Source organism: Chlorella variabilis (genome assembly GCF_000147415.1).
Source record: "Chlorella variabilis unplaced genomic scaffold CHLNCscaffold_15, whole genome shotgun sequence".
Taxonomy (NCBI): domain Eukaryota; kingdom Viridiplantae; phylum Chlorophyta; class Trebouxiophyceae; order Chlorellales; family Chlorellaceae; genus Chlorella; species Chlorella variabilis.
In genome coordinates this window covers 198,203-220,902 of record NW_005435073.1, presented here as the reverse complement: position 1 = coordinate 220,902, position 22,700 = coordinate 198,203, and the positions used below count along the sequence as shown (strand labels likewise).

The 22,700-nt window shown below is 69.5% G+C and overlaps 4 protein-coding genes across 4 annotated transcripts in view; 2 read left to right on the top strand and 2 right to left on the bottom strand.

Annotated features, from left to right (window-relative positions):
* CHLNCDRAFT_135967 (hypothetical protein) overlaps positions 1 to 6,658 on the bottom strand; it is a gene marked incomplete at both ends in the record, with an annotated part of 8,480 nt that extends 1,822 nt beyond the window's left edge. The window contains 15 exons of the mRNA XM_005845898.1: positions 461 to 585; positions 783 to 867; positions 1,089 to 1,220; positions 1,557 to 1,913; positions 2,451 to 2,561; positions 2,777 to 2,900; positions 3,232 to 3,296; positions 3,498 to 3,613; positions 3,741 to 3,937; positions 4,104 to 4,680; positions 4,918 to 5,231; positions 5,493 to 5,666; positions 5,796 to 5,922; positions 6,082 to 6,204; positions 6,364 to 6,658. Of these exons, the coding sequence (XP_005845960.1) occupies positions 461 to 585; positions 783 to 867; positions 1,089 to 1,220; positions 1,557 to 1,913; positions 2,451 to 2,561; positions 2,777 to 2,900; positions 3,232 to 3,296; positions 3,498 to 3,613; positions 3,741 to 3,937; positions 4,104 to 4,680; positions 4,918 to 5,231; positions 5,493 to 5,666; positions 5,796 to 5,922; positions 6,082 to 6,204; positions 6,364 to 6,658 (2,922 nt within the window). The remainder of the gene's footprint in view (positions 1 to 460; positions 586 to 782; positions 868 to 1,088; positions 1,221 to 1,556; positions 1,914 to 2,450; positions 2,562 to 2,776; positions 2,901 to 3,231; positions 3,297 to 3,497; positions 3,614 to 3,740; positions 3,938 to 4,103; positions 4,681 to 4,917; positions 5,232 to 5,492; positions 5,667 to 5,795; positions 5,923 to 6,081; positions 6,205 to 6,363) is intronic.
* Positions 6,659 to 7,090: 432 nt separating this feature from the next.
* On the top strand, positions 7,091 to 8,906 carry CHLNCDRAFT_135966 (hypothetical protein; the record flags this gene model as incomplete). The annotated part of the gene is made up of 8 exons (XM_005846030.1): positions 7,091 to 7,144; positions 7,363 to 7,440; positions 7,647 to 7,679; positions 7,882 to 7,926; positions 8,093 to 8,191; positions 8,349 to 8,376; positions 8,566 to 8,642; positions 8,844 to 8,906. The coding sequence occupies 8 exons, from the start codon at positions 7,091 to 7,093 to the stop codon at positions 8,904 to 8,906; spliced, it is 477 nt and encodes a 158-aa protein (XP_005846092.1).
* A 274-nt stretch (positions 8,907 to 9,180) lies between these two features.
* Positions 9,181 to 20,916, bottom strand: CHLNCDRAFT_53340 (hypothetical protein; the record flags this gene model as incomplete). Its single annotated transcript, XM_005845897.1, has 29 exons — positions 9,181 to 9,469; positions 9,644 to 9,714; positions 9,937 to 10,082; positions 11,159 to 11,234; positions 12,327 to 12,656; positions 12,850 to 12,996; positions 13,259 to 13,361; positions 13,572 to 13,660; positions 13,841 to 13,893; positions 14,170 to 14,198; positions 14,458 to 14,497; positions 14,631 to 14,728; positions 14,911 to 15,027; positions 15,178 to 15,247; positions 15,461 to 15,490; positions 15,602 to 15,659; positions 15,781 to 15,937; positions 16,200 to 16,421; positions 16,636 to 16,701; positions 16,896 to 17,050; positions 17,305 to 17,433; positions 17,625 to 17,818; positions 17,997 to 18,260; positions 18,486 to 18,732; positions 18,866 to 19,148; positions 19,295 to 19,347; positions 19,744 to 19,959; positions 20,018 to 20,264; positions 20,330 to 20,916. The coding sequence occupies 29 exons, from the start codon at positions 20,914 to 20,916 to the stop codon at positions 9,181 to 9,183; spliced, it is 4,566 nt and encodes a 1,521-aa protein (XP_005845959.1).
* Positions 20,917 to 21,884: 968 nt separating this feature from the next.
* CHLNCDRAFT_135962 (hypothetical protein) overlaps positions 21,885 to 22,700 on the top strand; it is a gene marked incomplete at both ends in the record, with an annotated part of 7,390 nt that continues 6,574 nt past the window's right edge. The window contains 2 exons of the mRNA XM_005846029.1: positions 21,885 to 22,059; positions 22,213 to 22,395. Of these exons, the coding sequence (XP_005846091.1) occupies positions 21,885 to 22,059; positions 22,213 to 22,395 (358 nt within the window). The remainder of the gene's footprint in view (positions 22,060 to 22,212; positions 22,396 to 22,700) is intronic.

The window sequence follows — 22,700 nt, the reverse complement described above, 5'->3', positions numbered from 1 at the left end:
CTGCCGGGCTCCCGATCCCTCGCCGGCCGCCGCTCGAGCGGCCCCGCGCGCTCCGGGCTGCGCTCCCGGCTGCGCCGCCGCTGCGGCTGCTGTGGATGGGGCGGCTGCCCCAAGCGGCTGCGCTCCGGGCTACGCCCCTGCGGCGGCGGCGCCGCCAGCCGCGGCTCGGGCAAGCGCTCGGGGCTGCCGCCGCGGGGGCGGCCGCCGCCGCCGGGCGCCTGCCGGCCTTCCCGGAACGGCGGGTGCTGCTGGTGCCTGCAACGGGTGGCAGGTGCCAGGGAGGGGCCAGTCAGCAGCTGCCGCATGCAGAAAGAAGGCGGGCAGGCAAGCCAGAGCCGAGCCAGTCACTTCTGCAAGACAGGCGCTGCCCTGAGGCCCGAGGGCACAGCCACCCGTGAGACAGGCCGGGTACTGCTGGTACTACTGTAGATACTGTCAGAAGCGACGCAGGAGGCCGCACGCAGCCACGCGGCGCGTGCACGCACCTGTCCCTGCCGCCGCCGCCGCCCGCGCTCGCCGGCCCGGGCGCCGCGTCCCGGCCGGCCGCCGGCGGCGGGCGGCTGTCCCGGCCCGCCGCGTTGCGTCCTGCAGGCATCCCATGATAGCGCCTCAGCTCCGCGCCCCAGGATGGGAGGGCTGCCGCGGCCAGAGCCCACGCAACCAAGCGCTGCCTCCAGCAGCTGCTGCTGCAACAGGCGTGTCCGAGGCCTCGCTGCACCATGCAGCTGCCACGCAGCTTCCCTGTTCCAGTCACACACATACCGCCTCTCGGGCGGCCTCACCTGACCCCCAGAACTGGTTTTCATTCTTGAACTCCACACGCAGGCAGCCGCCCGCCATGCGGTGCCCATCCAGGCGCTTGCGGGCCTGCGGGGCAAGGCGGGGCATGCGGTGTCCCCACGGCTCGTCTACAAGCCATGCCTCTATGTTCCCACATTTCCACATTTCCACAACCGCGCGCGCGAGCCGCATGCACCGCGCCGCCGCCCGCCGCGCCCCCCATCCTCCTGGCCTTGCCGCGCGCGTTCTTCGTTCTTCCCGACGCTTTCTTCCCCGCCCTTTCCTCCCGCGCTTTCCTCCCTCCTCACCTCGGTGGCCCCCGCCTGGGTGGCATAGTCTACAAACATGCAGGCGGTGTGGCGAAGGAACTTGTGCCCGGCCAGCTCCCCGCACGCGCGGAACAGCTCCACCACCGCCTCCTCCCGGGCGCCAGGCGGGATCTGCGGGGAGGCAGGGAGGCGTGGAGGTGTGGAGGAAAGAAGGGAGAGAAGCGGAGAGTGTGTGTCTGCGTGGGGGGGTCACGCCGGCTGCTTGGCCAGGGGAGGCTGGCGCCGCTCCGGCGGACCCTCCGGCGGCGCGGCAGAGGCGGCAGGCGCGGCAGGCAGCCGCCCTCCGCAGCAGCCGGCGAGATGGCAGACGGCTGTGCCGCCTGCTGCCTGGCGTGCAGCGGTCCAGAGCAGCAGAAGGGCAGACCCCATCCCGCCGCCGACGCATCACTGCCGCCGCAACCACCACCACCACCCCCGCCGCCACCGCCGCCACCACCACGCACACACCTGGCCGACCCACAGCGTGCGCCCTGCATACTCTGCCGGAGGCAGCTGCACGCCTGGCGCGCTGCCGCCGCCGCCGCCGCCGCCGCCGTCCCGCTCCCGACCATTGGCCTCCACCCCTCGCTCCCACCGCTCCCGCCCACCAGCCCTGCCGCCGTCCCGCTCGCCGTCCCGGCCGCCGAGCTCCCGGCTCGCGCCTCGCGGCGGCCCGCCGCGGGGCGCGGGGCTGCCGCTGTCGGCGCCTGCTCGGCCGGGAGGTCCCAGGATGCGCGGCCGGCCGGCGCGGATGGCGGCGGCCGCCGCCTCTGCCACACCGCCGTCCCGGAACACGAGCAGCAGGCCGGGGCGGCGGGCGGGCACCTGCAGGCGGGGAGCAGCGGCGGCGGCGGGTGACGAGGGCACGCGCGCGGGCAGCCAGGGGCGTCGGCTCGGGCGTTGGCAGGCAGGCAAGGCAAGCAAAGCATGCGAGTATGTGCATGCAGCGAAAGCCTAAACACAATGGGCTGCAGGGTGTAGGCGTGCAGGGCGGCGTGCGTGGGTGCGTGTGCACAGCGCAGCGCAGCTGCTCTCAGGGCGCAGCCCGGCGCCGCCTCGCGGCGCGCCGGGCCTTGCCGAAAAACAGTCGACACTCGTCAGGCGCGTTATCAGCGCGCATTCGGTCCGCCCGTCGACACATCCTCCTCACCGAGCGGCGCAACGGCTGGCGTGCAGCGGCGGCTGGCGTGCAGCGGCGGCGGCATCAGGGGCAGATGCACGGCGCAGCGGCAGCGGCAGCAGCGGCAGAGCCAGCTACAGACGCAAGGCGCAGCAGCGGCAGCAGCAACAGCTGCTGCAGAGTGCCGTCTCCTGCATGCACACCATGCAGCGGCGGCGGCGGCGGCGGTAGTATACAGCTACCTTGAGAAGGTGTTCCGGCGGCGGGATGGCGCCCTCCTTGCAGCACCGCAGCACCTCGGCCTCGTCTGCGGCACTGCCCACCCCCGCGATCCACACGTGGTTGGGCGGCAGCTGCAGGCAGCGGCGGAAGCGCGTAGACGGGCGCACTCAGCGGCGGCGGCGGCGACGGCGGTGGCGGTGTTCGCGTGTGGCGTGTGGCGGCGTGCTGTGCGTGGGGCAGCGGAGGGATAGGGAGGGGCGCAGCGGCAGCCGGGGAGCCCCGCCCGCGCCCCGCCAGTTGTGCCGCAGCCGGCCACAGGCCCTGCCCATGCCGCTAGCCGGCACACCTGAGGCCTGGGCGGCGCCTGCGGCGGGTACACGGCTGTGTGCACAAACGAGAGCTGCAGCGGGGCGCCGCGGTCGCGCCACGGCAGCGCCTCGCACATCGCCTCGTAGCAGCGGCTGGCGTCCCTGCCGGGGGCAGGAGAGGAGGGGAGGTATGTGTCAGTAAAGGGCCGCAGCGTGCCACCTGCCCAAGCTGGGCCGCGCATGGTGAGGCAACGAAAGAACCGTCTTCCACCCGCCTCCTCCTCCGCCGCAGGGGCCCACCCCAGCGCTGCCGCCGCCACACCCACCCGCGCTGCTGAGCACCACGCCACCGTCGCGCTGCCCAGAGGCCAGCCACCCCCAAAGGGCAGGTTCACGGCTGGGGATCCACCACTCCCGCTGCCGAGCACCCCAGAGCCTTCCTGCTGGCCCAGCGCCCAGATGGACGAATGGGCGCCACCCCACCGCGCCTCACCTCACAGACTTGAAGGTGACAAAGGCGCAGCCCTGCAGGCCCGGGGGGCGCACCGCACACTCCACCTGCGGCAGGGCAGGGCGAGAAGCAGATGATGCCACAGAGGCGGCCCAGCGGCGTCGGCGGCAGCAGCATTGCCGGACGCAGCTCCATGCACACACAAAAACAGGGGCCGAAAGAGGCGGCCCTTGCTCCACCCCCCGGCAACGGTTCCTGTCGGCCGCTGAGCGCCCCAGCACAGCGGTACGCAACGGTACCGCCCTCACCTTGGCGTGCTTGGCGCACTCGGCCCGGAGGTCCCGCTCCTCTAAGTCCCGCGGCAGCCCGCAGAACAGCAGGCAGGCTGCGGCCAGGCAGGGCGAGCCCGCCGGCTGCGGGAAGCCTGCGCCAGAGGGACAGGGTGGGGGCGGGGGTGGGTGGAGGTGGTGGAGGGCAGGCTGGGTGCAGGGTCAGCGGGCAGCAGCAAGCCACTAATGCCAAGGTGCGGCCGGCGCAAGGGTGCCGTGCACGCGGTAGGCGCAGCGGCGGCGGCAGCAGGTCCGGGAGGGAGGCGGCGGCAGCGGCGGGGAGGCAGGGCGGCGCGCCTGGCGGCATGCGTGGCAGCGAGCGTGCGGGGCTGCCCGCAACGTCCCCGTTGTCTGGCCCAAGCGACTCCATGCTTTGCCTGCTGCGCCGAAGAGGAGAGCCGCCGACGCCGACGCCGCGCCTGCGGCCAGGCGGCGAGGACAGGAGGGCGGGCAGAGCCGGCGTGTGAGGCAGGCAGGTGGTTGGCATGCTGCGCAGCATAGCCTGGCATGCAGCAGGAGGCAGCAGCGGCAGAGAGCAAGCGGACGAGCGGCGGCAAAGCCAGGGACGCGGGTGCGGCGGCTCACCCCGCGCCGCCGCCGCGCCTCGGCGGCTGCTGGTCTCTCTCCGCTGCAGGGGACCAGCGCCGCCAGGGGCTGCTGCTGCGCTGCCGCTGCGTCCGCCAGGGGCTGCCGCTGCGCTGCCGCTGCTGCGTGCGCCACGGGCTGGGCGTGCGGCGGCGCGGCGCGGGGCTGGGGCTGCCGTCGCGCTGCCGGCTGCGCGCGCTGCCGGGCGGGGGCCCTCCCCTGCTGCCTCCTGAGCGCCGCAGCGAGAGCGAGGGCTGCAGCGTCGATTCTGGGGACCGAGAGCGAGGCGAGCCCCGCTCCCGCCCCTCCCTGTCGCTGCGAGACTGCTGCTGCTGCTGCCGCTGCCGCGAGGCGGGTGTCTGGCCCACCGCGGCCTGCGGCGTCCGCTGCTGCTGCTGCTGCTGCTGCTGCTGTTGCTGCGCTGGCTGCTGCTCCGCGCCGCCCGCGCCCCGTGCGGGCGCCGGCAGCGCCGACGCCGACAGCCAGCCGGCGGGCTGGCCAGCCTTGGCGGCTGGCAGGTGCTGCAGCAGCTGCTCCAGGAGGGCGACAGCCTCTGCGCTGCTCGCCGGGTCCACCTCTGCACCTCATCACCAGCACGGCAAAGGGGCGGAGAAGAGTCAGCAGCAGCAGCAGCGGCGGCAGCGCAGCGTGGCAGGACACGCGGCGACTGCGACTCCAAAGGGCACCACGACCGCTTGCAGCAGACCGGCTCTGCTCAGCAAGCAGCGCTGTTCTGGTCTGCTGCTAAAACCAGACCAGAGCATCTCCCAGTCATGCAGGCTCCCAGCACCCGCAGGCAGCACATGCGCCACACCTGTGGACCACTTCTCGACATGCGCCCGCACCCAGCCTTGTTCCTTGGTCTGCAGCCCACCCAGCACCCGCGCCGCCAGCGGCTGCCCCGCGACCACCGCACCCGCCGCCGTCGCCTGGCCGCCGCCGCCGCCGCCGTCGATCTCCATGTCTTCGCCGCCGCTGCCGCTGCCGCTGCTGCCGGGTTCGGCGGCGGCGGCCGGCGCCGCGGGCAGCGGCGCGGCCAGCAGCCGCTGGATCAGGAAGCGGCGGGCTACGGCATAAAACGGCTCTGCAGGGTCTTTAAGGGCGTGCAGCAGCGCTGCCAGCACCACCCTGCAGACAGGGCGCGGCGGCGGGGACCCAAGCACGTGCCGCGGGACAGTGTTGGATAGGGAGAAGGCGCGGGGAAGTCGCATGGCGGCGGCAGGGTGCCCCTTGCGGCAGCCCCGATCCAGGCAGCAAGCGGCGACGCAGGGGCATGCGGCTCGGCACCCCGGCGCGGGCGGTGGCGGGGGCGCGGCGCCAGCAGCGGCGCCGGCGGGAGGCAGCAGGAGCAAGCAGGAGCAGGCGTGGGTCCTCGGAAGAGGGTTGCACCTGAAGTGGCTGGCAAAGCAGAGGTCCAGGCACGGCCAGAGCGCCTCCTCCAGCCCGCAGCTGCCAAGGGCCGCGGCGCCGCCGGGGCTGCAGGCGCCGGCGCTGCCGTTTGGGAGCTCGCCGTTGGCGGTCGCCGGCGCCGCGCCGCCGGCGCCGGGCGCGTGGCGCAGCTGCCTGCGCGCACACAGAGAGGCGGCAGGGTGGGCGGCAGCAATGGAGGGGCATGCCGGCATCATCGCTGCCGGCACCTCGGCTGCGCGCTGCCCAGCAGCGGCCCAGAGGCCCGCCCCTGCAGAGCCTCACTTGAAGCAGAAGTCAACAAGCTTGATGGTGGCCTGCTGGCCTGCCGCCCCCGCAGCCCTGGCCGCCTCCGCTGCCTCTGCCAGCCCGGCCATCGCAGCGCTGCGCGCCGCCGCCAGCTCCTGGGGCTCTGCGGCGGCAGCAGAGGGCGGGCGCGGGGGCGTGGTTGGCAAGCGGTGTGCTGGGTGCGCCGGGCTGTGCAGGCGGCGCTCCAAGCATGGCACCCAGGGGGGGAAGCAGCTGCCTGTACGCAGTACGCTCGCTCGTAACGCCTCCAGGCAGCACCCACCTTCCAGGCTGAGGTGGGCCAGGCCAATCAGCGCCTCGGCCGAGGCTGTGCAGTGCTGCGGGAAGTGGCGGGCGAAGCGGGGCACAAGGCGGGCGGCCAGGCGGCGGCAGCCGTCGGAGCCGGCTGCAGGAGAGGGCGCAGCAGGAGGAGGGGCCTCAAGTCGATGCAGACGCGGTGGATCAGGGCGCAGGATGCTAGACGCGGCACGAATTTGTCAGCAGGCACGCAAGCAAGGGGCAGAGGCCGGAAACAAGAGGAGGCGGGAGAGGGGCGGCGGCTCACCCTGCCCCGCCTGCAGCAGGCGCAGGAAGGAGGCTTCTAGGGGCGGCACCGCGCTGCTGCTGCCGCCCACTCCCCCATCCTCCTCCGCTCGCTGCTGCTGATAGGCGCGGTAGAGCGCATCATAAGCAGCATACACCTCGGCGAGCTCCCACCGCCGCTCCTCGAGCGCGGCGGCATCGGGCGGCGCCGAGGCTCCCCGCTTCTGCTGCCGCCCGTCCTCGCCCTCTGGCGGCGACCCGGCCTTGCGCTTGTTGTTAGCGTGGTCAGGGGGTTCCAGGTGAGGCTCAGCCGTCATTCTTCGCCTGTTGGGCGACCATGCAAGCGCCTGCCTCGTCAATTTGCGGCTGGGGGAGGGTCCCGGGCATGTTCAGCGCGCCGCCAGCGCTGCTAAGCCCCTGGGCGCTCTGCAGCAGGGGTCCACTGGGCAATCAACGGGCTAGCGCGGCGCGGCTGTCAATCCAGCGAGGTTGCCGAAGTCGGAGATTGGTGGCAGGCCGGCCTGGGGGTCTAGACGCCCCAGCACACAGATGGCAGCATAGCAGGGGCACAGCAGGAGCGGCGAGCTTCGGCTTTGTTTCATATTTGATTGCACGCCTCGCCCAGCTCGATCAGCACAGCTGCGGCCTTCGAGCGGCGTCGTCCACACCCCTAAGCCCTCATCACCACGCCCAGGCACTCCCTTCAGCCCCTCCTTTCGCTAGTCGATTGTAGCAAGGAGCAGGCCGCCATGGAGGCTCCCCGCGTGGAAATAAAGACCTCGATGGGCACGTTTCAGGTCGAGGTGAGCGCCACAGCAGCTGCTGGCACCCCTGGCGCACCTCCATGGGATGGAGAACGCTGCCGGGAAGGTGCAGAAGTCGCGGCTGCGCGCGCAGGCGGCAGCAGGCGGCCCCGCTGCCGCCGCCTCCCTGCCCGCCGCCGCGCCTCACACCCACCCTGGCTTCCCTGCTCGCCTGCCTGAGCGCCCCTTTGGCCTGCCGCCGCTGCTGCTGGGCGCAGCTGTACCCGAAGCACGCGCCCAAGACCTGCAAAAACTTTCTGGAGCTGGCGAGGAAAGGATACTACGACGGCACCGTGGTGAGACTGCGGCGGCGCCCTCGAGCCCGGCGACCCTTGCCTGCAGCTGGGGGCGCATGCATTGCTGGTGCATGCACGCTGCTGCAGCATGAGCCATCGTCCTTGACATCGCCTGCAGCTCGTGTTCATGTCTTGCTGTTGGGATGACGTGTGTATACTGTGTCGAATTGATGTGCCTCTGCGTGCCCTGCCTCCCCTGCCTGCAGTTCCATCGCATCATCAAGTCCTTCATGATACAAGTGAGTAAGGGGGCGGGCCCACCTGCCGCTGGCGGTGTCCCCTGCTGCTTGCTGTGGGAAGGGGGCTGGCAGGAACATCACCGCGAGATGTAACTGCGGCCTGCTGCTTTGCTTTAGACAGGGTGCTTGCCTGGCTGCCTACCCCCGACTGCCTCATACCATTTAAGGCACATAATCGTTTGGTTGGGGCTGCGTTCTGCAGGGTGGAGACCCCACTGGCACCGGGCGCGGCGGCAGCTCCATCTATGTGCGTGCGGCCGCCCGCCGGCAGCAGCAGGGCACCGCCGGCCGCCTGCTGTGCTGGCAGCCGGCTGGCCGACATTGCTGCCGCTGCTGCCCTCTTGTCCTTGCCAAGCTGCCGCCTCTGCTGCGTGCGGCCGTATGCTTGACCCGCCGTGCTTTCTTCCCCGCAGGGTGGAAAGTTCGAGGACGAGATCCTGCGCGAGCTGAAGCACACGGGGGCGGGGGTGCTGTCTATGGCCAATGCGGGGCCCAACACAAACGGCAGCCAGGTGGGCTGGGCACGTGCGCACGTGTGTGCATACATGCACGTGTGTCGGTGGTGGTGGCGGCGGGGCAGGTGTGGAGCCCAGGCCCAACCGGCTGCTGGCCGCGGCGCACCTCGTCTGACCCTGCCGTGCCGTGCCTCTGCGCGTGTGTGCCATGCAGTTCTTTGTCACCACGGCGCCAACTCCATGTGAGCGCCGCTGGGAGCAGCAGCGGCAGCCATGCGCAACACTTGGCAGGCGCATGCCAAACAGCCTGCCCATCAGCGCGCGGGGGAGCTGGCGCATGGCAGCTCTGCGGCCCACACCCTTCTGCTCCCCTGATGTTGCCGGGGTGTTGAGCGACGCCTGCACGGCTGCCGCTGCCGCTGCCTGTGCAGGGCTGGACGGCAAGCACACCATCTTTGGCAGGGTGTGCGGCGGCATGGACGTCATCAAGCGGCTAGACAACGTGCAGGTGGGAAGCTGCTGCTGTAGGTGGCTTGTCCTGGGAACATGGTTGCGCCTGCGTGTGTTATTGTGCCTGGGGATAAACTGCCTGGCAGCGCCCGCCACCTGTCCAGGATTGCCTGCTGCTGCTTCTATGCGTGCTGCTGGCGGGTACCCTCACGCTCCTGCTGCCGCCCGCATGCCTTCCGTGCCCCTGTCGCTCTTGCAGACTGACAAGACCGATCGGCCTCTGTCGGAAGTAAAGATTCTGCGGGCACGGCCGCTGGAGTGACCAGTCCAGGCTGCACCTACATCCCAGCACCCACTGCGCTGACTTTCCCTGCTTCAATGTGTTGCTGCTCCTCTCCATGCTCTCTCCCTCCCGCTTCGCCTGTCTGGTTCACCCCACCTGACTGCAATTCCAATGTGACTGAATGATCTAAACTCTTTTACACGTTAATCGGCTATTCAAGGTGGCCAGCAGCGCGGCCAGTTGTGTGAGTGGCGCATTCAGAAGCGGCAGAAGCACCAGGCATGCACCTATGCCGGCGGCTGCCCAGAGTTAGCTAGCTGCGGTCTGCTGGGTCATGCTGCTGCTGCTGCTGCTGCTGCGCTCGTGCCTCTGCCGGCGACGCCTCTTGCGGCTCATCCTCCGAGCCACCCTCCTCCTCTAGGCCTTCGCCCTCCTCCTCCTCCTGCTCCTGCTGCTCCTGCTCATCTAGGCCCTCCTCCTGCTGCTCCAGCGGCTCCTCTTGTCCCTCCTCCTCGTGCTCGGGCTGCCGCCCCAGGCAGGTGTCTGCTCGGTCGGCGGGCTCTGCTGCCCGGCGCCGCTCCTGCTCCGCCGCCTCGGCGTTGCTGCAGGGCAGGGCGCGCAGCAGCAGCCGGTGGGTAGTCGGAGGTAGCAAGCAGAGACTGGCTCGGCAGCTGAGCTGGCGCCAGCAAAGCAGACAAGGCAGCAAAAGAGCGGCGGCCCTCCCGCCGCCGCACACGCCTCGCTGCCTCGCCTCGCACCCCGGCGCCGGAACTGACCTGAGAAACTTTCCGTGGCTGCCGCGCAGCCGGCCTGTGGCGTGGGTGTGTAGCTTCTTGTTGATGTAGGGCTGCGGAGCAGGGTGGCGTGGCAAGGGGCGGGTGGGTGTGGTGGCAGGGATGAGGCGGCGAGTGTGCGAGGGCGCTGGCACCGCAAGCCACATGCTGACTGCCACTCATGCACGTGTGCCTGCTGTGGTGCTCCAGTTTGCGGGGAAAGGCATCAGGCCGGTACCTGAGCCCTGTGTGCTGCAGCAGCAGGCGGGCACGGTGTCCCTCCCAGTGCAACTCACCTGGCGCACGCGGGGCAGTTTGTTCTCGGCCTCCTGCTTCTGCCGCTTGCTGCGCCGCCGCAGGATGCAGGCCAGCTGCTTGGGGTTGACGTGCAGCAGGCCCCCGCTGGCGCCCGCCTGCTGCTGCGCCGCCGCATGATACGCTGCTGCGGGGTGAACTGGGCCGGCGGCATAAGCGGCGCCGTATCTGGTGCTATCTGGTACTGCCGCAGCCTGGGAGTAAATGGCTGGCTGGCTGCCTGGGACGGCATAGAAGCCGGCTGGGTTGGCGCCTTGTTGCGGCAGCAGCTGGAGGTGGGCGGGCCCCGCCAGCAGCGCGGGGTGCATACCCGCCGCAGCGGCAGGCCAGTGGTGCACACCATGGGCCGCCGGCACATGATTCTGCGTGGCCGCTGTTGGGGCTGGCTGCAGGCCCGAAGGCAGCAGGCCGGTGCCCAGCAAGAGGCTGTCTTGAGCTGCCGACATAGCTGCGCCTTCAGGGTGGTTGAGCCCCAAACTCTGAGCGCAACAGGGTGTTCACAGGTCCCCGGGAAGCGTGCCTTCCGGGCTGCACTTCAATCGATGGTCCCAGCAAGAGGGCTTAAGCGGCCAGTTCGCCTGATCACGAAGGCAGTGGTCCAACGACAGTATGGCGAGCCGTGGAGCCGAGAATCTCGGAGTTGGCCAGGTAGAGCCAACCTGGACGGCGCTCTCCCTCCCATGCGTCCATTGCATTCGATCGTCATCATTCACTATCACCACTGCAGGATTGAGCAACCCGATTGGCGCCTAGCCGCCAACCTGCTGGTGCCAATCGCTCTCCCAGCCTCCTAGCTCGACCTCCGCTGGCCTGGGGAAGCATCCAGCTATGGCATGCAGAAGGCTATTGCAACACGGGCAGGAGCTGCTGCGCCGGGCTGGCGCCGGCCTGCAGCGGCCAGCCTACTCAACCCTACCCGATGACCTGCTGCAAGCCGCATCTAGAGCTCGGCACCCGGCCAGGAGGTCGCTGCCCAGCGCGGCAGCAGCCGGCGAGGCGGCCGGCGGCAAGCCGCCAGCAGACGCGGCGGCAGCAGCAGAGGCGGCAAAGCAAGTGCAAGTCGGTGCGTCTGGAGCGGGGATGCCCACCGCAGGACCCTGGCAGCGGCTCGTTCGCTGCCAGCAGCATGGCCGGTTGCTGCCACGCCTGCCTTCCCTTGGTCCATCAATGCTGCACAAACCCAGCTTATCCCGCCCGCCCCACCCGCCTCCACCTTTGCCCGCCCGCAGGCGCGCCCTGGATGTTCCCCTGGGAGCGCCGCCAGCTGCAGGGCGGCGCGCTGCGGTGGTGGGAGAAGGTGTACTGGGGCGTGTTTGTGGTGGGCATCTCCCTCATCCTCTTCAACCGCCTCGAGTGGGAGAAGGGGCCAGACCCGGTGAGCGGCGGCGCTGCCCGGCCTGCAGCTGCTCATGGTCCAGTGGTTGCCATGGCTCGGCTTGGGAGACATGCAGGAGGGCTGTGTGTGTGCGTGTGTGTGTGTGTGCATACCCTGAGGTGCCTTGCCTGCTACCGGATGGCGTCGCTGCTGCCTGCCTCGTCCACGCCGCCTGGCTCCCTCGCCCGGACCAGCCCCTGCCTAGCCCATGGCGCTCCTCCCCTGCTGCTCCCACCCCACAGGCGGAGGAGGAGCGCAAGCGGGTGCTCGAGGAGAAGCGGCTGGAGGCGGCGCGCATGGTGCTGGCGGGGAAGAGCATCCTGGTGCGGTGGGGCGATGACGACCCCTTTGGGAACATGTCGCCAGAGGTGAGCGTGCCGCCCGTTCCTTCCTTTCTTTCTTTGGCATGTGCGATTCCCTAGGCCTGCACCATGGCATGGTGCCCCTTCCGCTCCTCCACGGCAGGAAATCGAGGAGTTCTGCAAGAAGGTGACCGGTGGCGCTAGCGAGGCGGACCCCTTTGAGGGGCTCAGCCCCGAGGAGATAGATGCCTATATAGAGAAGCACGGCCTGCCCGCCGGCGCGCAGTCTTAGCAGCAGCCTGGTCAACGCAGCAGCAGCAGCAGCAGCAGCGGGTGTGCTGGCGCAATCGCTGGTGTGCGGAGCGGCGCATCTGGCTGCCGGCCTGGGCGGGCCCTGTAAAGCGAGTTGCAAGCGATGATTGACCTGACATGGCCGGAACGGGGTTGCTTGGGGGCAATGAAGCAGGAGTACAAAAGAGCGGCATGTACTGAACGGGGCAGAGGTTGGAGCTGGCAGTCGCCCTACGCTCCCCGCCAGCATGGTACGCCAACTCGCCGCGGAGCACTTGCCTTTGTCCTCACCCAGGGATGGTCTTCACAGCCAGGGAGTGGTTGCATCATCCGGCTAGGATGCCAGCAGCACGCCCGGCAGGGCTGCCAGCGCTATCGCCACCAGGCCGCAGACTCCTCCCACCCCACCCGACCGAGCGCCGCCGCTGGAGGGCGCAGGGGGCGGCGCCGGGCTGGCTTCGTCAGTGTCCGGCGGCGGTGGCATGGCGCTGCTGCCACTGGACGGGCGTGGGGGCGGCGCAGCGCCGTCGCCGTCGGGGGCCGGCGGCGGCACGCCGCTGCCACCGCTGGGAGGCTGTGGGGGCGCCGAAGGGCTGCCGTCGGGCGCCGGGGGTGGGGGCCCGCCGCTGCCCTCTGTGCCGCGTGGCCAGCTTTCTCCCGCGTCGTACACCACCCCCGCCAGCGCCCCCCACTGCTGGTCGGCAACGGGCGCCTTGGTCCACCCCGTGGGCGCCTGCGCCAAAGCCAGCCAGATTCAGGACCTTTGGTCACCACTGAGCACCCCAGCAACAAGCCGGGGAGCTGAGCGGAGCGGAGCACCTCTCGCCACCGGCCTCCCGCTACCAAATCCTGCTGGAGGCTGTCTGTGTGGGGTGCTGCCTCCCACCAACACGCCACCAGCTTCCCAGGCGGCAGCCCCACCCCACCTTAAAGAAGCAGGTCTGCTGCGATGTAGAGTAGACGTATGCGCCGCAGGCGGGCATGGCCTGGCACGCCTGGCAGCACTCCCGTGCGCTGCCCAGCTGCCGCGGCTGCACAAACGTCTGGCCGTCGCCTGACGGGATGTCCCCGCCCTGAATCCAGGCAGCAGAAGCAAGGCCCGCTTGGGAGCATGCGGCGGCAAGGGTGGCAGGCGTGCGCCAGCGGGTGCAGCAGGGAGCGGCAGCAGGGAGCCGCGGGTAAAAGGAAAGCTGCAGGTGCCTGAAGGACGTCCACAGGCCTAGCTTCCCCACATTCAACGTCTAGCTCTGGAGCATTGCTGAGCGCGGGAGACAGAGCGGCAGCAGGGAGCGGCGGCAGGCAGGAGCAAGAGCAGGAGCATTCAGCGGAACCCACCTCGAAGTTCACGTTGGCCTCCTGGCGGCAGGAGGGCGCCTGCAGGCAGGCCCCCTGCACCAGCCCCTGGTCCTCCTCTGTCAGCAAATACTTGTCGCGGTTGCTGCGGGGAGCAGGGCCAGGATGGGAAGGGGGTTGCTTCGAAAGGGGCAGGCAGGCAGGAGGGCAGGCAGGTAGGCAGGCAGGCGGCGGCAGCAGGCAGCATGCGGTAGCGCAAGGCAGGCCCAGGCGAGGAGGCACCAGCAGCAGGCATCGAGGGGCGGTGGCGCTGGGCCACGCCGAACGGCGGCGGCGGCCCAGGCCGCAGCCTCACCAGGCCAGGTACTGCTGGGTGGGGAAGTCCTTGGGGCTGCAGCCCAGGTTGACGGCCGAGGCGTTCTGGAACACGCGGATGTAGTCGACCTGAGTGTGTGTGGGGGTGTGGGGATGCAGGGAGAGGTGCGTGGGGATGGGCGTGCGGCTACGGGATGCCGGGGGCAAAGGAGAGAGGGAGATGAGGCTGGGGCCAAACACTGCATGTGGCTGACAAGCTGCTGTGCAGCACTGCATGATGCAGTACCGCTCGGAGGTTGCACACAGTACCTTGTACTGCGACGGGAACTCCAGCTTCTCCAGGTCCACGTACCCAAACGAGTCTACGGGGAGAGAGGACGACACCGACGAAGACGAAAGTGAGGAGGATCATTGGGCGGCATGGCACGCTGCTCCGCACGCTCTGCGCGCTGTGGTCACCCCGCCGCCATGCACCCTTCCTCCGTCTGGCGGGCAGGGGGGGGGTAGCTCGAGGGCAGGCACCGCCAGGAACGACAGGCGCGCAAACAGGCATGGCAGCTGGAGAGCGGGCGGCGGGCAGGCACACAAAGCAGGCGGCCCAGGAGGGAGGCAGGCAGCCCAAAGAAGCTGAGTCTCACTGGACATGGCCAGGTTGAATATGATGTACCTGCAGAGTCAGGGGAAGGGGAGGAAAGCGGGCAGGAATGAGCGCATGGGGCCGGGAGGCAGGCAGGGGCAGAGGAGAAGAGTAGGGGAGCGTGTGGCGGCAAGGCGGGCAGGCGTGGGCATGCCATGCCCAGCAGCACAGCGGGCTGTCCGCGGCGCAGAATGCAGAGCTGCCGGCAGAACGACCCCCCCCCCCCCCCCCCCCCCCCCCCAAACACACACACACAAGCTGCCTTCAGCTCCTGTCGCTGTGTGCTCACATGGGCTCCAGCGGCACGAGGCGCTCATATGTGGTGTAGCCTGCAGGCAGCGGCGGTGGGCGTGTGTATGCAGGTGCGTGAGACAAAGTGTTTGTGCCTTGCGGTGGTGATGGCGCACGGCGAGGGGAGGATGGAACCGCCCGCCTGCCTGCCAGTGCTGCCTGCCCACCCACCGGTGCTGTTGGTCTGCGCCCTCAGCGCCTCGCTGCCGACCTCGTACACCAGGGTGCCGTCGATGTACCATCGGATGTACTGCCCCGGCACCCAGTGCCTGCAGGCAGGCAGGCAGGCCAGCGACGCGGGCAAACGTTGTGTGTGGCCCGGGGGTTTCACGCGTTCGCGCAGGGAATGGAGGCTGCGTGTGGGCTCCCAGCGGGGGTGCAGCGAAGCAAGTGCCACCGGCGCAGCGGCGATGCCTTTGGCATGCCTCTTGCTGGCAGCGACGCAGCGCACGCGGCGTGCCACAGGCCAGCCAGGCCACCCACCAGGCCAAAGGTGTGGTAGGCGGTCCAGAATGAAGGCTCCAGCGAGGCGTAGGCCCCCACCGCATCCTGGTACAGGCTCCCCGGCCTGCGACAGAGAACACTATGTACCAGGTTCAGCGGGGCTGGGGGTGGCCGCCACCGGCGTGGGGAGAGTTGAGGGCCGGGCACACGAGAGAGCAGCAGGGCTGCAGCAGGGCAGCGGCCGATGGTCAGGCCCGGAGCGGGGGCCTCCCACCTCGTCTGCTGGCTGTCATTGGCTTCTGTGAAGGGGCCCTTCCACCAGGCCGTCTCTGTCACCATGCCCTCTGAACGAGCAGCAGCGGCGACGGGAGTAGTGACAGGGGGTAGAAAGTAGTGGCAGCGGCGGCCGGCAGGGGCCAAGGGCGCGACGAACAGGCAGCAAGCGCGGCGCTGTGCTGTGCTGGAGTGTGCTGTCCCAAAGTGGAGGCCAAGAGGCACCCAGACCAGCGGCGGCATGCACATGCAGTGGCAGCTTGATGGAAGGTACAGGCTCTTACCTGGAAGGAAGTCCTGCGGAAGGTACTGCCCTGCAGTAGTGCTAGAATAGAGATGTCATGAGCAGGGCTGTGCAAAGCAAGGGACACAGTGTGCTCTGCCCTCCCGGCTGGGGACAGACACCAGTGGATGAGGGCATGCACCTGGCCCCGGCTTGCCCTCATCCGTCCATGTGGTGCCGTTGGGAAGCGGCGGCGCGGTCTGCAGCAAGATAGGGGAAGCAGGGGAGGTAAAGGCATACGCGGCAACAGCCACGCGGCCACGTCGTGGGTGGGGCCGGCGCAGGCGCCGGCGCAGGCAGGCACGCCCACATCCTCTGCACCAGCGGCGGCGCCAGCGACGGCGGCGCCAGCAGCGCGGCGCCATCACACGCAGCACCACACGCCTGCAGCGTCAGCAGGTTGTGAGGGTACACTTGCTGCCCCGGCTTGGGGTCGGGCGGGCGCTGGCCCGGCTTCAGCCTCCTGCTGGAGCCCACCCTGCAGGCCGCCAGGCCCAAGTGAGAAAGGCAGGGCGGCGGGCAGGAGAGGCGCGGTGGTCAGCCAGAAGCGCAGGGCGGGCCGCAATGCCGCGAGCCAAGCAGGGGCTGGCCGCCTGGATGCAGCGAGCGAGCACGCGAATGCATTCAGCGACCCGACGGGGACCGGGGACAGCCGCGCTTCGCCTCCCTTGCCCGCCAGGACCCCTCCCTGCCTCCCCACACCCCGCCCCTGCCTGCCCCTCCCTCTATCCACGGCTCACATCACTTCCACAAGGTCAATCTCAGGGGCGCCGCGCCCCTGGCCCGGCACCAGCCCGAACTTGGTGCGGTCAAATCCGGGCGGGTCTGGGCAGGCGGAGATGGCCTGTTGGGTGGGGCCCGCGTCGCCGCCGCCGCACGTGTCGTACGTAAAGGGCCACATGCCGGCGGTGGACTGGGCCCTCCCGGCCCGCCCCAGGTTGCCCATCAGCCACAGCGCGGGCCTGCGTGGGGGACGCAGCACGTGCACGGCTCGGGACGGCGCAGTACAGGCGACAGTTGGAGGCAGCCGGGGCGGCCCAAGGGAGCCAGCCGCCTGCGGGCCGCACAGTCAAGCAGCACACACACTCCAAGCACGCAAGCACGCACGCAAGCAAGGTGGGCTCCACATGGTGTGTGCGCATGTGTGTGTGTGATGGGCGGAGCAGCAAAGCGCACCAGAATCCAGACACCACCTCGTCCCCCGGCAGCTGCAGGCGCGCCTCCAGGTAGCCACCCGTGAAGCTGCGGGGCGGTACCGGCAGCGGCGGCAGGCGGCGGCTCAGCCCGGCCGCACCAGCCCTTGCTTGTGGCATGCGTCATGAGCAGCCAAACCGTGCTGGCGGCAACAGGGCCGCTGCCGGCCCCGCCCGTGCTGGTTCTCGCGCCTACACTCCTCCTCCTCACCGCCACCACCAGCTGCCACCCAGCCGCCTCACCAGAACTTGTTCCAGCTGTCCACAAAGCCCGACTTGAAGGCCGAGGAGGCGTTCCACACGGCGCCGTCGGGGCGCTGCGCCAGCGCGGTGGCGTTGGGCTGCCCCGCCGCCACCCTGTCCACCGTTATGACGGCGGCGCCGCCTTCTGTGGTGACCTGCCAATGGCACGCACCGACAGGTCAACGGGCCAGCCGCGCGCGGATCGACGCTGAGCTCAGGAGGCTGCCGCTCTGCCAGCCCAGTCAGGCCCAGCCCAGCCCACTGAGCTCAGGAGGTTACGACCCTGCCGGCCCAGCCCAGCCCAGCCCAGCCCAGCCCAGCCCAGCCCAGCCCAGCCCCCAGAGCCGCATGCGCCGGCGCCATGCCACGCGCACCCGCCGCCACCTGCACCAGCGCCTGCCGCCCGCACCTGCTCAGGCAGGTACACCTCAATGTCCTCGGTCACCCAATACCACATACGCTCCGCCGTCCAGCGCGGGTTGCCCGCCGCCGGGCCAAAGGCCTGGCCGGGAGTTTCAAACTCGTCACTGAATACCAGCTGCGGCAGGCAGGCAGGGCAGGCAGGCAGGGCGGCGCGGTATGCGACACGTGTGGGTGTGAGCAAGCGCATGGGGAGGGCCGGGGAGTGGGCGTCAGCGCCAGACTCTGGCGGCGGCAAGGTGCGCTGGCATGACAGAGCGGCGGCGGCGGGCAGCGTGCCTGCAGCGTGCTCAGCGGCGGGCCGTCCACGTTGCAGGCGGCATAGTCCCCGGTGCATAGCTGTGCCGTGCAGGCATCATCGGGAGTGGCTGGGTCAATCCATTCTGTGGTGGCACCCGCCCCGGCGGCCGCCCGCAGCTGCGCCGCGCAGTCTTGCGCCCGTGCATGGTCCACGCAGGTGGCAAGAAGCGCCGTGAGGAGCGGCAGCAACGCGGCGCAAGGTCCTGCATTCAGCAGGGCCCGGGTGGGCCGGGCTGGGCGTTGTCGCGGCTCGGAGCAGGCGGCGGCAGGTAGCGCCAGCTGGTGCAGGCAAAGCGCAGGGGGTGGCAGACAGCCCGCGCGTCCCTGCAGCCGTTCCCGAGCGCTGGGGGGAATGCCCACGGCGAGCAGGAACGACCGCACCTCTCAGCTCGCGTCCCTTCATGCCGCGTTGGCCGCCACCTGCGCTACCAGACAACCCAACACGTAAATTATTGCTGCGTGCGCCGGGCAGGGTCAACAGTTCGCAGGATGGGCACCGGCAAGCGGCCAGGAGACGCTGCCAGTTAGGTTGTGCCCTCCGGGTGGGCCTGCAATAACGCGGATTGATGGTCGAAGGTCTTACAGGCACGATAGACAACGCTGCAATACTCTCCGAGCTCAAGTTGCTGCAAGCTTGAGCTGATGCTGACATGGCGGGCGGGAGATGTGCACACCCTCAGGCTGGCCTCCTGCACAGGTGGCCCTGGGCATTTTTGAACGGCGTCTGCAATGAAGACATCAGAAATTGGGACGCAGAAATTGCTGATGCAATGTCATTATCATGTGACTTGCCCATGGGTATGAATTGCGGTGCACAAGTCGCAAGCGGCGAGGGGTGGGCGGCAAAGCTGTGTGTTTGCTGCAAGGCACATGTGCACAGGGAACTGGAAGGGATGACAGAGATCTGATCGTAGAACTGAAAGATAAAAACAATGTAGGTGAAGGATCTGAGAGGTATAATACACACTGTCAAGCACTGCCCCATCAGCGACAGCACCAGGTGAGGCACCTTGTCGTGATGGTCCTGTATGAATTGCAGCACAGCGCTGCCCACGCCGTTCGCCAGGAAGTCGGACAGCACACTGCCCGGCAGCTTCATGCACTGCTTGGTCGTGACCTGCGAGGTGCACAGAACGCTGCTTAATGTTCACGGGGAGCAGGGGCCGGCATTCCTTCCAGCGGCCTCGCCCCACAGCCGAGCGGCCCTAACAACAGCCTAGGGATGCAGAGCAGGCAACGCGCTACCCCACCTTCTTCAAGGCATCCATCATTGAGCGGTCTTTGGCAGCCCCGCCGCCACCGCCGCCGCCGCAGCCGTCAGCGTGCGCCCGCAGCGCCGCCGCCAGCTGCGCCACCGCAGCCGCCAGGTCCTCGCCACGGCTGGGACCGTAGCCCAGCTGCGCCAAGCGCCTGACTACCCCAGTATCTGCCCCCAGGGCCCCTGCCGCCAGCAGCTGCGGCGTGACAATGGCGCCGCCGCCGCGCAACCGATCGCTCACGAGCATCTCTGCCAGCGGCGCGGCACTGCCGTAACTGCAACACGTGAGTGAGCAAGACAGCGCGGCATTTGTTCACATCAACTTATTCAGGGCATTGGGCAAAGGTAGATGCCAAGTGGTTGCCACACTAGCTGGGGCAGAGCAGAGCGTCCCGGCATGCCACCCGCCCCGATGCCGCACCTGGGCAGTAGCGGCGGTGCCACCGCCTGCCACAGTGCCGCGCCGCCACGCTCCTGCGCGCGCGCGCCGGCGGCCAACAGTGCTGCAACCAGCACCGCGTCCCGGCGCGCCACAGCCATGGTCAGCGCCGTGGCGCCAGCATACACATTTGCGAGAGAGGGCGGCGCGGCGGCCGGCACCGCGTCCGGAGGGTGGGCTGCCGCCGCGCCTCTTGCACTGCTCCCTGCTCCAAAAGAGGAGCAATGAGCTGCTCGCACACCTGCAGCCACGAGGGGCCAAGCCAATACACAAACCGAGATACCTTCAGCCGGCGGCACCACCAGCGCCTTGGTGCCTGCTTTGCTGGCTATCTGCCAGCCACCCCGCACACCAGCCTGCCTGCCTGGCGGCGCGCCTTCTTTTCAGCGCTGCCAGCAGCACCACCCTCCTTTATGCAGCCGCCACCTCACCGGCAGGCCGCTGTACAGATCAATGACCAGCTCCAGCGCCGTCAGCCGGTTGGCGCCGCCCAGCACGCCGCCGGTGCGCTGGGTGAGCAGGGCGGCGGCACCAGGCGCTGCCACCGCCTGCCGTATGCTGGCCGCGTCGCCGCAGAGCGCCACCAGGTGCAGCGGGGTGAGGGCACCCAGCAGGCTGCCCTCGGTCCATCCTCGCCACGGCCTGCCCTCGTGCAAGTGCAGGGCAGAGGCCCAGGCAGAAGCACCTCCAGCGGCACGCAAGCACCTGCTGCGCCACGCAGCGCAGCGTGCAGTGAAGCAGCGCCTCTGCGGCCGCGCCGTGCTGCTCAGTGGACACCCCTTCGCTGAGGCACAGCGCCTCCCAGCACAGCCGCCGATGCGCTGCGGGGCCCACAGGCACCAGCGGGTCTGCCCCGCCATCCAGCAGTGCCACCAGCGCCTCTACGCTGCCCGCACGCGCCGCCAGGAACAGCGGCGTCCAACCAGCATTGGTGCGGGCGTTGACAGCGGCGCTGGCGGAGGGCAGCAGGAGTTGCAGCACCGCAGTGTGCCCCTTTACCTTTACCTTTACCTTTACCTTACCGCAGTGTGCCCCTGGGCGGCTGCACGATGCAGCGGCGTCTCGCCGGTGGAGCAGGTGCTGCCGCCGTCGTCGGGGCCTTGCTCCAGCAGCAGATGCACAGTGCTGGCACGGCCGGCGGACGCTGCCTGGTGCAATGCCGTGTACCGGCCGTCCCTGCCCACCGTGCCGCGGTATGGGCCGAGCGCTCTCAGCGCAGCATCCGCGCCATTCCACGCCGCCAGCGCATGCACGGTGGCGCCCTGCGCGTCAACGGCCTCCAGATCAAAGTGGGGCAGCAGCTCGTGCACCAGGGCGGCGCGGTCCCTGGCGGCCGCCTCCATCATCAGCGTCCAGCCACGGTCGCTCCTGGCGCGCACGGCGTCGCCACCGTCGGCAGCCGCCAGCAGCGCACGCAACGCTGTCCGGTCGTCGCGCTGCACTGCCGCATGGAGCTCCTCGCCGAGACGTTGCCGAAGGCCGTCCTCGTCCCACGGCAGATCCAGCAAAATGTACGAGGCATGGAAGCCCTCCTTCCGGTCCAGCCGGAAGCCCTCCTCCACCAGGGCGCGCGCAACCCTCCGATTGAAGTGCAGACACACCATGACGCCATCATTCCATTCTTCAAATGCCTTGTTCACATCGGCGCCAGCGCGCACCAGCGCGTGGACGGCCCGTGACGACCTCCGGATTGTCGTGGTTGTGCCACACCGCGTCTTTAAGGGCTTGGTTCCAAAAGGAGCCGCTGTAAGCGCCGGAAGATAACTGGGGGACCTCTGCGCGCCACTGCAGTATCATGCGCTCCACTTCTGCCGCCGTTCCTTGTTTCAGAGCCGATTGCCAGCGCTCCTCCAGCGTTGGTTCCTCCTGCACCCAGAGCGGGCTTCACATCAAGGTAAAGCAGCAGGCACGTGGCTGCAAGGTAAGCATCTGGCGATTCGCTGCACTGCAGCCACAGGGCGCGTGGCTGCAAGGCAGCGTAGCTGCAGGGCAGCGCTGCAAGGCAGCGCGGCGGCGGCGGCAGCAGCACAAATGGGCGAGAGGTGGAGCTTGGGTGGGCAGCGGGCTTCCCAGCCATCTTTGCAACTCGCCCTGGGGGAGGATTGCTCGTTGCCCATGCGCAGAGCAGTCGGAATGCGGCGGGGGAGCAGGCCTTGCGACCTGCGAGGTATCGAGACGTCCCAAAGCGTAAATTATTGCAAAGCGTAAATTATTGCTGCATGTACCCTACAGGGTCATCCGTTCGCAAGATGGGCCCCGGCAAGCGGCCAGGAGACGCTGCAAATTCGGTTGTGCCCTCCGGGTGGGCCTGCAGTATCGCTGATTGATGGTCGGAGGTCCGACAGGCACGATGGACACGCTGCAGCACCCTGCAAGCCGCTCAATAACGAAATTCCAAGTCAGCTGCTGACATGGCGGGGGAGATGGAGCCTCTCTGCACACCATCGCGGTTCTCGGCAATCGCACGGTGTGGATGCCATGTCAGGCGGTCCGGGCGGGCTACACACGCTACCAGCTTAGCCCCTGCCTCCCAGCCCAACCCCGGGCCCCACGGGGCACGGCCCGCTCCCCTATGTCGCACGGCGGCTACTACCAGCCGCCCATGTCCTCCGTGGAGGTGTACCGTGCCTCGCCTGTGCTGGGCGGCGGCGGCGGCGGCGGCGGGCGGCAGGGGCGGGCCAACGCCGGCGACTGGCGTGGCGGCCAGGCACAGCACGGCCCCGAGCTCTACGGCTTTCTCTACGCCGGTGGGTGGGGAGGCGCCACGCGCTTAGCTGCTCTGCCTGCTGTCCGCTGCCAGCAGGACAGGTGCACATGGCATGCCCCCCACAGCGTCGCTCGCTCCCTCCCCACTTCGTCGCCTGGTACCTCGCTGGCTCAACCTCCTTGGCCCGCCGCAGAGGGCCTGCCCGCCTTCGAGGGCACCGTGGCCGCGGCTACCGCGGCTGGCGCGGCGACGGAGCAGGGTGGGGCCGCCGCCGCCGCCGCCGCGCTGTACCTCGCCCACCTGTGCCGCGAGTCGCTGGCCGCTTTCCAGCAGCAGCACAGCTGGCGCCAGGAGGTGCTGCCCTCAGTGGAGACAGGTGGGTGCTGCGCTGCTGCGCTGCTGGCTCTGACGCTGTGCGTGTGCTGGAGGGCTGCAGGCTGGCATGCGCTCGCTGGCAGCCATCTGCCACCACCCGGCAGCCACCCTCCCAACCCATCACCACCACCAGCGAGCTCCTGCCCACCAGCGGCAGGCCTGCGCTGACCTCTCCTTGCCCCGTCCCGCTTCAATCTCCCCCCTGGCCCCACCCCCTGCAGTGCTGCGCACGATGGCGCAGCACAGCACGCCCAGCGGGCGGGAGCTGCAGTTGCGGCTGCAGGCCATGGCACGCCTCAAGGAGCT